The 13,807-nt window shown below is 34.2% G+C and overlaps 2 protein-coding genes across 2 annotated transcripts; both read right to left on the bottom strand.

Annotated features, from left to right (window-relative positions):
* Window positions 1-1,157: 1,157 nt before the first annotated feature.
* Window positions 1,158-8,266, bottom strand: LOC120338425 (lysosomal protective protein-like). Its single transcript, XM_039406436.2, has 10 exons — window positions 7,735-8,266; window positions 6,912-7,023; window positions 6,380-6,517; window positions 5,555-5,710; window positions 4,559-4,650; window positions 3,874-3,970; window positions 3,349-3,513; window positions 2,807-2,943; window positions 1,853-2,108; window positions 1,158-1,512 (listed from the first exon to the last, which is right to left on the bottom strand). The coding sequence occupies exons 1-10, from the start codon at window positions 7,998-8,000 to the stop codon at window positions 1,405-1,407; spliced, it is 1,527 nt and encodes a 508-aa protein (XP_039262370.2). The 5' UTR covers window positions 8,001-8,266; the 3' UTR covers window positions 1,158-1,404.
* LOC120338424 (late secretory pathway protein AVL9 homolog) lies at window positions 7,951-12,447 on the bottom strand. The gene has a single exon (XM_039406435.2). It carries the CDS (start codon window positions 12,094-12,096, stop codon window positions 10,021-10,023), a length of 2,076 nt encoding a protein of 691 aa, XP_039262369.2. The 5' UTR covers window positions 12,097-12,447; the 3' UTR covers window positions 7,951-10,020.
* Between the last annotated feature and the right edge of the window lie 1,360 nt (window positions 12,448-13,807).

Genomic DNA, 13,807 nt, shown 5'->3' on the forward strand with positions numbered 1-13,807 from the left:
GACTTTGTAGACGTTCTTCCAGTCTTACAACCACAAACTATGCAGCTCTCTAGCCAAGTTTATTAGCTTTTGTGAAAGCATTCAACAAAATATATAGACGCATGAAATCCAAATTGGGCTAATTCCATTTTTCTAGTTTTGAGAAAAACGCAAAAAACGTTTTTTATTTCTCTAATACCTTACATCGAGGATGTCTAGTTTTTATGGTCCACCTAAGTTAGATGGTATAAAAAAATTTGTGCTCCGCCCCAATTTTTTTTGGACTTGACCCTTTTTGGCTCTCAATTTTATTGGACTTAGGGTCCCTTTATTATGTTATTATAGAGGCTGGTATGGACTTAGCGCTTTGTATTATATTTTTTCAGAGGAGCTATGTCCAAAAAAAGGACTTAGCCCCAACTTACAATGCAGTTATCCAGAGCTAAGTCCACTATAGTAGACACAGCTCTGTTTAGTTCTCAAATGCCCTAAAAAAAGCAGGGTTATGTCCATAGCTGTCTTGAGACCTAGAGATAAGGCAAATAGACCAAAATGTAGAGCTAAGTCCAGGAAAATCAGCAATTGAAAAATGTCATTTTTTGGAAAAGTGGACTGTTTGGTTTTGAGGTGTCGATATGTTCGAGCGATGGGGTTCAGCATTGCTCGTTATCCCTCAAACAGGGACATAGGTTTCTTAATCTTTTGCAGCCCAACAAGTGGTTCAATCATTTTTCTGCTCAATAAATTGCCTGTTACGAATATGTATATTATGTGGATCATTTTTATTTTCATATTTCAGAATTTGTCAGCCGGCCGATATCAAACTTGATGAAAAACAAGCAGAAATTGAGATCTATAAATCCATGTCAACATTGCATGGGCAGGTTAGTAGCCTTAATAAGCCTAACGTGGTCATCCTTGTTTTTAGCACAGACTCCCATAAAGTGAAACAAATTTTTTTGCTTTAGGCTGGGGTTGCATTCAGTCGAGAGATGGTGGAATACAATGAGACAGAAATGACTGGTTCAATTGAGATTTCAACAAAGGCGGTTTCAAGATTATGGGGTGCTCTCACATTGAAGAGTAGTGTAGAAGGCGGCAGATGTGCTATACGAGTCCTCAACATAGTACCTCATGTATAACAAACACTGCCGTAACCACAGTATAATAGCAGGAAGAACAATGCCACAATGAAAAATTATGTGGTTGATTGTATTTGGAATAAAAAGACCATGATGTATACTGAACTTATTTGCAATATAGTATTGGAAAGAAATATGATGTTGATTAGGCTAATTGCATAGGACGATATATTCGCACATGGAATAGATATCACATGTGATGTCCAAGAATGTTAGTTTCAATGATTAATCATCTGCTTCTAATAAATTTTATAATGTTGATAATTATCTCAATTCATTTCATCTACTTCGGGACGCGAGTTGTCTTCATCAGTGGTTGGTTGAAAAGAAATTTTTCAAACATCGTATATGCGTAACTCGGTGCCCATTGAGGAACCATATGTCCAGAACCCTAGAAAAGGTTTGTAAGGAATGAATATCACATAATCAGAAAGCCTGGTTATGTTGTTAGCTTACAGATATTTATTGATATCTGCGACAAATGCACACTAGTGTGAATTAAAATTCCATAAAAACTACAAATTCATTTTATTGATGGCTCCTGATTAGATGAATAGAAGATAATAATGCTTGCAATATTTACCTTAGATGAGTAAAGCCAAATGAAAATCCATATGCAAGACGTAGGGAGATTTTTTATAATAAAGAATACAATATAGAAAGGTTTTAAACCTATGAACTATGCATATACTTTTCTTTAAACCAGACTTGATATCAAATTTGGTACTCACTCTGATAGTAGTGTAGGTAAGTTGCTTGAATGCTCGAGTAAATCCGGCTACTTGTCCATCAACATACCATGGTACACGATCATGCACTGGTGGAAGTCCGAGAGAGTCCACGAACCACTCGTCTCCCAGGAAATTACAAGCCATATCAGTGTCTCCGTTGTACACTAGGCCACGTAGTCCAGGAACTGCCATAAGTTTCTTATATTGTGCCATCATGTCAGAGAATTCGCGTTTGTACTGAGATCCCACATCCTCACTAAAAACAAGGAGTTGAAATCATAATATGTGCTTCATTGCACTGGGATGTGGGATTGAAGGAATCAGATACATGGGTATGTTCAGCACAGTCCATGCACTGAAACAACTGATTAGCTATTCCGATACCAAACATGGACTGGTACAAAAGGTGGTGGTTCGACATATGAAGGAGCAAAATTGATCAGACATGATAAATGGCTGATACTAGATTGGTGACAGCCTGGGAATAACAATTTATTGGTTTTCAAGTCCACTAAGAAAGAAAGCATTTGGTTGTTTATGAAGCTTTCTACATTTGTAGAGAACTATTACTTGATATCATTTTTAAAATGTGTCAATTATTTTTCAATGCAAATTTAATTTAATATGTCTTTTTTACCTTGCACCAAATGTTCTTGAGGCTATAATGTTTACTTGTTTGTGGGCGAGTAATTGAGTGAACAGTTAGCATTCTGGAGATATATAACATCATTTAATCAGAGCTTCGCCTATGAAATGAACAGGGAATCTATATCCTGATTTTATCAAAGGCCACGCTCCTATACACGCACGCACTTAAACAACAAAAGAAAAAAAAACATCATTGAATTGTTATTGAATATACCCATGCAGGTACATACAAGTAATAAGGTAACACAGCTACGATATTGATGAAATATTAGACTCTGTGGTCAACACTATTTTGTACACTTGTACTTGCAAATATCCCATTTGGGAAGATGGCTTGGTATGTGAAGAGCTTTTCGGACATCCGGTTTATTCAGATAATTCTTTTGTGCAGTAGAATTTATGCATGGAGGAGTTTCACGAAGAAGTGAATTGGCATATGGCATCTGCAAGATAAAGTGAGGTGTTTGTAGAGATGCTGAATCAAGATTACTGGATTAAATTATCACGATTCAGAGCAGGAGCCTTGGAATTTTGGAGGAGCCAGAGCTACCAAAAATATTAGTGGCTCCAGCTCCTAACGATATAATTATTTCTCCACATTTACAATTTTGTAATACTTCAAACAAATACTAAACTCTATTCCTTTGATATTTCAATTTTTTATATTTGATTATTTATATAAATTTTTAGATTTGAAGTTAAATTTATACATCAATAACATCCAAAAAGTAATTTGGGCTAATGTTTCAGGGTGTGGTCATGCTAATAGGCTAAAAAATTAATTAAGCTCTAGAGCTGGAGCCTTCAGACGCAGATCCTATCATTCAAAAAGCACTACCTCAGTTTACCTTTGTTGAGAGCAGCTTCTTACGAAATCCTGCATCAAGATTTCGAAACAAATTTGCCATTGTAAATTTATATGTTTTCTGTCTCTGACTACCGCCATCACAATCCATGTATAAAGCATATGTATTCAATCCACTGCTGTAGACTATTTCCATGACATTTTGTACCTGTGAGAAACAACAACAATTATGCATTTAAGCAAGCTCAGTTCTTATCAAAATTCATGCACATAGCACACCAAGACAGAAATAGCCTAGCACAGTGGTTCCCAACCTTTTATGGGTATTCATAGTATTATTTTGATTGGTATATTCCAAATCCCATTATAATCAAACAATGAATGCACAAGTGAAAAACACACCCTGTGAAATAACCTCATCAGATAACGAAACTAAGGCGAACTGGGGATTTCCTTGTAAAACGAGCAAGGGCAAGATGTGTTTAAGCATCATTAAATCTTTTTACATTCCAGAATATTTTGTTCCTAAATTAAACAAACAATGTAATGGGATGCATTAGGTACTTACATAATCTCCACAAGCAGAATTTCTTGGCTCATGAAACGAGCAGTTATCTCTGGTAAATCCACCTACACAACATGTACTAAGAAGTTTATTCCACAATCTGAAAAAATAACAAAATACAATGCAACCTAGGATTGAAAAATATAAATATTCTTTTTTGAAATATTTTTGGCGAAGGTCGTTTTGTTTTTCAAATACCTCAGTTTTGAACTTTTGATATAGGAAGAGGAAAGTCTATAGGACGGCTTACCATATGGCGAACTACGGCCTCTCGTCCAGTTACCATTCCATGTCGGGTGCGGGATCAGTTAGATATTTGTTTTTAGAAGCATGAACTTGGTGGTGGAGGAAGCCGTGACCGTCCGGTGGTTACGTGAACCCTACTGCGGCGAGGAGTCCAGCAATCCTCTCGTTCATAACTATCCCCGCAGGGTAATCAGAGGTGTGGTGGCAAACGTATTCCTAGCGCTAAGTGCAATGAGCCACACCACCGTGCAGTTCATCGTGATCCACAGTTCCATGTGATCTAAGCTCATTGGCTTTTCATCTCCCCACAGTACATAATGAAATTATCTAATGTTCTCAAAATTGATATAACATGACTTGGCTATTTTCATGTACAGTATGTTTCTTTCATTATAACAATATCATTCTTGTCACCATAGATGATTATAATTTAAATACGTACACATCTCCAAGAAGTCCATGATAATATGCAAAATATACCAGTGATTCGTCATTCAACTTCATACTACTCAAGCCATTACCAACAGCAAAGCCCTGAACAAAATTATTTTTTTTCAATGTAAAACTATAAGCAAGCTCAAATGCTGTTAAATATAAATAATAGCAACGACCATGATCATACCCATCGCCCTATCAATGCAGAATTGGATATCTATAACATGTTAGGTACTCCTTCTAAAATGCATTATACTTTATAGAAATTTATACAAACGTAGTTTGCCGTTGGTTGAATACTGTTTATTAGAATCTATAAACATCAGATTGAGAACATTCCCATTTTGGCAATTTGAGAATAAAAGAATACTAAGAAAGGTGAAAAACATCTCTAGAACATACTTGTAATAATGACTTAATGTTCTGAATTTTTCACCAAAGCTATGTTTTTTTTTTCTGTTTTAGATTGAAATGAATAGTGAAACAAACATAACAATGAAATAAATGTGCCCTAAGGCCAGCATTACTCAATTCAAGAATTTTATACTCCAATCACATTATGTTCGCTTGAAACCAGTATATTAAATATATACTGGAAAAACAGTACTGGACATAAATAAAATCACCTTACTTGTGTACAAGTGCAATAATGCCGCTAGCAGTGATAAACAACACTGTTATAATATACAGTAAGCAAAAAACAAGCTGTTTCATTATCTATTTGAGCTGATAAACCAAAATTGTTATTACAGTAATCTGCAATTTTGTGGTTACAACATATCATGTGACTCAAAAGTGTTAGATGAATCATGTGATGTACAATGATAACAAATCAATACTTTCTGAATGCATGACATATTGATATGCCGCTAACATTTGAAATGACTATTACATCAACATTGTAAGGATCATATATTTTACAATCACATTGGGAATTTTGAACATATTTGAAATGGTTAGCTAAAGTAAATAAATCTTAAAACTTCCAAGAGGTAATACTTACTTTCAAGTTAAGTTTTTTGTCATCAGCAATTTGTTCAGTCAAAGTAGGAACATAAACACCTCCATAACTTTCTCCAGTTACGTAGAATTCATTTTTCAAATATTCAGGAAACTTTTTAAAAAAATCCAGCAATGCAGCATAGTTATGCGATGCTACCTAAAAAGAATTTGAAAAGAGTTTAGTTTAATAACATTTTTGGCATAACGAGTTCCCTAGGGATATTACATAGCACGCGTGCCACGACAACGAATGAAAACTATTTAGTAATGAGTTTGAAACTTCCGGAAAATAGGAGAAATATTACAGCTGGAGCCACATACCGATATGTATGGTTGAAGTATTTGTACTGATGGTATTCAACTGGACCCTAGAATATAATATGATAAACATCAAAATACTTTTGAATTTATAAAACTGAAGGCTTTATACAGAGGCATTTATGATTGAGATCCATTAAATTTATTGATATGGTATATAGACAACAAAGCGAACAACCTAGAAACAAGTCCAAAATCCGTTTTGAGTCGTATTGTAGAGCCAATTAAATATCGCTAAACTATTATAAGGTGTTTAAAATAACAAGAGCATGACAATGTTTTGAATTCACTAAAATAACTACAGCTTTTACTTTTGATTTCATACTTCTTTAAAATATCATAAATACCAAGAGCAAGTACTGGTTAAGGAGGTGATTTCGGCTTACTGCAATGTCATCCATGAACAAACATTCATTCCATCAAGTTGATGAATAACGAGGTGTATAATTTTATGAAAAGATCCATGGATGATTTCTGAACGACTGAGCTTTGATTAAAAGTGCAGTACCTCTGAATCTCCAGTCTTGACATTGTTGTTATCATCATAAGAGTATCCGACACCAGCTGGTGATTCAAGGAAAATTACATTTGCAAGTTTGTTCCAACTGTACGGGTTCATGTATAGAGAATTGCCATCATTATGTACCTATGATAACAATATTGTTTTAATAAAGTAAATAATATAAAAGACAATTAAAGAATATATATAAATAATAGATATGATTGAACATATTTTGAACAATATAAATAAATCCATTTTGAAAGTCAATCCATTTCAGTACTGTACCTATTCCCATTCATTGAAAGTGAAAAGCATATATATATATATAGTTGTAATTTATACCCTTCACGTAATCACTCTTTGCGTGTTTAAGTGAAATTTTACAAAGCAAGAAAATTATCATTTTGTGTTGTGGCTATATTGTTGCATTTATATCCCAAGACTTCAAAATCTAGATTTCAAACAAAGATGGCAGGGAAACTGTCAAATAATTTAAATATTATTAATACAAAATATATCTTCAATAAAAATATCACACATGAATAGGTCCATTTTCTGACAGCAATCCATCGAGTGAACTACATCCTGGTCCTCCATTCAACCATAACACAACAGGATCAGAAGCTGAATTGCGTTGTGACTCCACAAACCTAATAAAAAAGATGAAATAACACATTCACTGGTACCACTATAGCCACTATGAGGTCTACCTCTGTAATTTGTTACCGAAACGCAGCAGTTTGGATTGTTTTCTAGAATGGTTTGTTCATCGGTGATACATGACAGTGAACACAAAATGGTCCCAAAAATAATATTAGAGATAAGTTTGTCTTCTGTTATTTCAGTAGTTCTCTTCATACCCTTATCGTAAGCATGGGGGGCCCCCACTGCCGCTATGTTTAAAATTACTATTTTTATACATATCATGGTTGGCAAATGAAAATAGAGCTAAGATGAATCAATCCAGAATACTTTAATAAGAAATCTTGGTAAATACAGAATAACTATTTTATCTGGATATCTCCAATACTGATATACAACTAAACATAGGTCACGAAGGTTTTCAACTCAAAATGATAAGAAATCTAACAAGGTCATAATCAATTATGCTCATAGTTCTTCAAGTCCCATTGGGAAAAAGCATTTTACAATATATCATATGGTCCAAAATCTGTTATAATAATGTGGGATTTTATTTTGAGTAATAATTTCATTCAATTTCGAAGTATACAGCTGATAACTGAGACTTGAAAATTGAAAAACACTAAAATATCAATCAACAAAATCCACTTCAATTCAAGCGGGCAAAAAATTGCACTCAATTAAATATTCCCGATAAAAATCAATAGAAATTTCTTTACCAATAATGAAGATGCTTAGTTCCAGAAGCTTGCAAATATCCAGAATATTGTTTGAATTTTGGAAGAGTTGACAAACCAGGTAATTCCGTGATCAAATCTTCTTGAGGAGCTGCGTTTGTACAAGCAACCGTAAAACAAAAAATTCCAAACAAAGCCAAAGTATACCCACCCATCATTAGTTTAATATTTATTAAACAGAATAAACTTAAATATAAACTACAACAAGACAATGCATAAAAAATTATGAACATATGTGTTTTATTCATTACACATTCAGATGACTACAGTTGAGAGTGCTGACAAAAAATTGACATTTATTTCAGAGTTTCTCGTGGAGAAATCAGAAATAAGTTGACAGAATTCAGTCAGAGAAGCATAATACCAATAAATGACAATTAAATCAAGCTTGTATTTAGTTTCAAAAAAAGTTTAGGATTTTCAGAAAACTTTTTGAAAATACAGATGAATAGATTTATCAAATTTTGAGGAATTTTCTTATTTTATACTAACTTGTTAAAATAAAATCTGACATATTACCTATTCAAGATTAAGTATCGCCCAATGTCATCAAAATATACCTATTTGCTCATTTCCTATTTTTTTCTCACGATATTGTTCTTTTTCAAAAAGATTTGAAAAAAAAAGTGAAAAAGCATATCGTTTCGGCTCTCATAATGAATGGCAAAAAAGTTACATAAAAGAGATAGAAAATCTTTTATTATATATGTGTAAATAAAAAAGATATTGCAGACAAAATTACCATAATTGCTCTCCTTTATAATAAGTGGTATATAAAACAAAACTAATTGAAGTGAGTATTATATTAAATAAAAGATGGCCACAAGCCACAGCAAAGAATATTTCAGAATTCTAGTCCCAATCAATTTCATATTCAGTACTTTAATATTATCTATCTTCACCTACGGTAAACAAAACATATTATTAAACAAACTTTTTTTTCACTTTTGATACAATTATTGAATGTACTGAGTATCTTTCCCTTTGAAATAAGTATGATTACATTTTGTTCCAAATTTAGAATTTAACTTTTCAATTTGAAAATCAATAATGGGCCTACTTATTGTACCGACGCTATTGATAAAACTACCTACGATCCATTAGCACCAGTAGGCTATATATTTATCAAAAAACCTTACTAAGAAGAAATAAAAAGTAGAATGATAAATATGAAAAAACTTGTTGCACGTTACAAATCTAGCTAATCTACATAGAAAGAATCCTCAGTTTTACATTTTGCATCATAATTTATTTAGCTCATGAATATTTTAAATTTAAATTGGTTTAACATTGAATGTGTTTTCACTCAAATAATGCTCTTTTAGATTAATTAAAAGTTTTGAATACATGTAGAACTTTCGATAAAATCAGATAACCTTACTCGAACAAGTTGAAATTAAGCAAGATAAAAATATTCCAAATACCGTAATTTTAATATATTTTTCAAGTTTTTTTAAACACATAGAAAAAGCCAATTTGAAATCACATTGTAAAATTATGTCAATAAACCGAACCAATATTGATATGGAGTTTTCACAAAGATTTAAAGCATATGATGTCATTCTTGCTTATAGAGCACAAACATTCACCATACGAGAAAAAAATGTATGGCTATGCCTGTATAGAAATAAACGTAAGTATTCATATGAAGTATTGCGCTTAGAACAATAAATTTGCCACCTGCACAAACTTAGGAAAGTGTTAGTAATACAAAGACAATAAATAGCTGAATATAAAATAAAATGCTTGTTAGCATTATCATATTGAACTAACATAGTTTGTTCCACATTTTAATAAATCATTTCTGAAATTCTGTTATACACTACAATTAAATAAGTACTGGTGCGGTGACATTACATGCGTTTATAGCCAACAAATAATAGCTTTTACATATCGCAGCAAACAACCAAACATTTATACACAGTTGTTATTGTCAGAAAAGAAATTCATGATCATATGTACTTGATTTCATTGACATACTTACATCGATCAAAAAGATAAAAGATGTAAAACAATATGACATAAATCTGATTATAAATTACAACAGTAAAACATATTCACTTGTTGAATAAACAGGGATGTAAGGAAATCATTATCTGAATGGGGTTTTGAAAATATCTGTAAATGTTGCTTATTGTAAAAATAATTGACTGCCTAAGAGGCGGTAAAATTATGGTTGGTATCAAAATCTTAAAGATCGACCATATCTAAACATAACACATTGACACAAACTTTACAACAACATAACAAATGTAAACAATTGTTTCATCAACTTTTATTTGTTTGTAATTTACTAGAAAACCACGAGCTTAGAGATGTTTTAGCAGATCCAATAGCACTTCCAAGATATCTTCCTGTATTAACTATTGTATCATTTGCGTTTGATAATGCGCCCTCAATTTTTCTGCCTTGCTCACTGTTTTGCAATCGATGATGCAATCGTAACTTCATATCATTGATTGAATATTGTGCATGAAATGGATGTTGATATTCAGATTCACCATCAATCACTTTGTGATCTCCTGTCTTCCATATTCTATAGTTTTTTGTGCGTTTCCAAGATGCTAAAAATGCCTCATTATAATCTTGTAACAGTTTTGGGTCTATCTCATCTTGGATCGTAATTGAAAGCATTTTTTGTAAATATTCTTCAAATAAACTCCGCAGCCATTCGTCTCCTCCTTTCCACACTGTTGCCACATTATGAAAAACATCTGCATCATCATCATCTTCACAAATATTCGAAACAATATACTCCGCAAAACGCAAGTCGGCAGAAGACAAAGCAAGTTGTCTTTGAAGCGATAAATCATGGAAAATGATTTCAGAATTTTCGACGTCGATAACAACATCAGAGAGTTCTTTACGAGTTTTGAATAAAATATTTGTGGCACCCACAACAAATCCTTTTCTTGAACCTTGGTTTAATAGATCATGATGTTGTAATGAAATATATGGAAGACATAAATTCCCATCTGTAAATATATTCAGTGGAAATCCATAATCATCCAAATTATATGAAGCCGGTTTTAGGTTATCGTATAACAATGTATCCTCAACTTGTGTAGTTTGTAAGGTCTGTGGGCTTATCTTCTCCGGAGAATCCATTGCCATTTCAAGCCTTGCATTTCCCAGTTTAAGAATGTAATTTTCCTCATCATCATGCTCTGGATCTAAGTGATGATAGGCAGGTGAATCTTCCATTTGTTCATTGGTTTCAGGACTCTCTTGAGCAGGTCTAAAAAATCCGAGTTTGCCGGCAATTCTAGTAGCAATACCACTAGATCGTTTGATACTCTGCCCATCTAGTGGAGGCTTACTAATATCTGTATCATCTGTTTTTAGACTTCCCAAAATTACTTCATTGGGAAATTCGTCATTATCAAGTGGTTTTTCAAGTAATTCAAAGCCTTGTTCGTCTGCTTCAGATTTCTCATGACTTTCAGATTCTTCAGCTGTATTCAATACAATATCCTCTTCCATAGAATCAGAACTACTTTCATCTTTTATTACATTTTTGAGCAAGCCATTAACACTGGATGGATTGACAGTATCTACAACAATTTCCAGTTTTGATTCACTTTCATCCTGAATATTTTCATCTTTGGAGATATTTTTGTTGTCAGGGATCACAGTGCATTCAGAAAGACCAACTTCAATCATGCGAGGAAACAGTGAAAGGAGTGATAATAAAGCGCCAACTAATTCACTGGCAGGTGTTGCATAAAATACAACACGTTTTTCCAGTAAAATTAGTTTGAATAGAATGAGCAATTTGTGTTTAAAATTAGTCAGTAACTTTCTTACAGACAATCCAAAAAATAAATGTGACTCATCGGGTACGCTGAGTGACGCATTGATGTGATCATACAATTCTTGCAAAACATTTTTCTGTGAAAAATTTTCCAAAAAGGCATTTGTTATGACTGGCAGTTGTAGTTTTGCGTGAATTAAGCCAAATGCAGGTACTTTACTCAATATGACAACACTTTTCTGTACTGTACCACGAGTGATGTCAGCGTCCCTTTGGGTTAATTGGTTGGCGTCTACCTGTCGACAATATGACACACAGTACACTGTTTGCTTCAACTCAAACTCTTTTCTTGGTGGCAAGTGAAAATAAACAACGTCCTCTGGAAAGTTATGCGCACCATCCGGCATGGCAAGATATGGTAGAAACTTCCATTCTTCGGGCAAAAACAGCTTGTCCCCGGACTCGCAACTCTCCTTTAAAGGCGGATACGCATACTCCAAAACGCAACCCTTCTTATGATGAAAGCCGATCAAAAATACATGGTGAAGATTGCCTTGCTTCGTGAAGACTCCGCCCAAATCTTCCGCCATCACTAACTGACTGACGACAGGCGGGCACGAATTTGAATGCTAACCTAATGCTTTACCTAATGGGCTCTCGTACAAAACGCTCAACTAGACAAGTGAGTCTCGTGACCGCCAGTCGCTTATTTGTTTGTCCGCAGCCGTTGAGGGGATTTCCCTATCTATCCCAGCATGGAATTGTTCGAAAAGTATATTCACTTTGGAAACCATAAGATCCTACTTCGACTATGAAATTTCTGTGTGTTTGTTGGGTACAAAATATAACTATAGATCCCTTTGTTATTATGTTGTTATTGGCGAAAGTATTCGTTTTCTTGTTGTTATGGTTGTTGTGGAAAGATCGGATTTCCCTTCAACTGGATCGATGGACCTTTCCCCGAGCATCGACTTTCTTGTTTACTACGTGACATTTGCCAATCAGCAAGACGCACAAAGTGACGTAACAATTCTCCCTCTGTGCATCCGATCCGTTTTCGCACTCTATTCGTTAGTTTTCGGTTGTGTTTCGAAAATTCAAATATAAATCAGATAATTTAATGATCACTTTGTCTTCATAAGAGTTTTAATTTAACTGCAGTAAGAAAATAGTGTAGAAATAGCTGTGATAGACTAGGCTAAAATTCTTTATCGGTACTTTTAAAAAACAGATTGTTGTATGCGGTGAATCATAATGACGATTTGAAACAAATACCCAATTTTACAGCCGCCAACTCGCAAAACCACACTTAAAATGAGCCCCGAAAATATTGCAATGGTAGATGGGAGGAATTTTTCGGGGGTCATAGCTCGGGGAAAATTCCATTGCTTCAAATTTATCAGTGGTTGAAGATTGTTGCTATCGCTAGAAGCGTAAATATATACTACTACGCTAGAAGGCTATTACAATCTGTAACCACTGAAAGTTTTAAATCAATTGGTCAAGCAGTTGATGAAAAATATTTTTCCATCCAACAAGAACATGCAAAATAATTCTAACAACAACATACCGTTATGGATGTATTCCCGACCCTTCGCACCACAAAAATTTTACGACACGGCGGTGTGGCTCATCGTGCTAAGCGTTAGAAATACGCTCACCACGGCACTTCTGATTACTTTGCGTGGGTTCGCGGGTTCGAATCCCATGCGGGGATGGTTATGTGCGAGAGGATCGCTGGACTCCTTGTCGCGGTAGTGTGGTTCACGTAATCGCTGGTCGGTCACGGCTTCCTCCACCATAAAGTCCATGCTTCCGAAAACAAATAACTAACTACCCCATACCGGTACCCGACATGGACTAGTATCCGGACGACAGACCGTGGTTTGCTATATGGTTAAGCGGTTTTATTGGCTCTCCTCTCCATCGGGATAAATATGTAAATCCTATTCTATGCTATACTTTACTATTGCAATTCTTTGGATGCTTATTGGACACGTTAGTTGAAATAACGATCGTTTTGGGACACGTTAGTGGACTCTTTTGATTACTGGACCAATTGCTTTGAAATTTTCAGTGCTTGAAAATTAAATTTTTCGCGACCAGGCTGTTACTTTTATTTATTTCAGGTATACCGGTGAGCTGCATGGGATTCGTTTTTATGTGCTATGACGTCATCCGAATTTGTCAATATGTGTCGCTACGTGTCCATATATTTGAGCATAGCTCCCTTGTTCTTTGACACATAATTTCATCGATAATAAAAAAAAACTTTTCTCATTGATTACTGGACCAATTGCT

This window comes from Styela clava, chromosome 10 (assembly GCF_964204865.1).
Source record: "Styela clava chromosome 10, kaStyClav1.hap1.2, whole genome shotgun sequence".
Lineage (NCBI taxonomy): Eukaryota > Metazoa > Chordata > Ascidiacea > Stolidobranchia > Styelidae > Styela > Styela clava.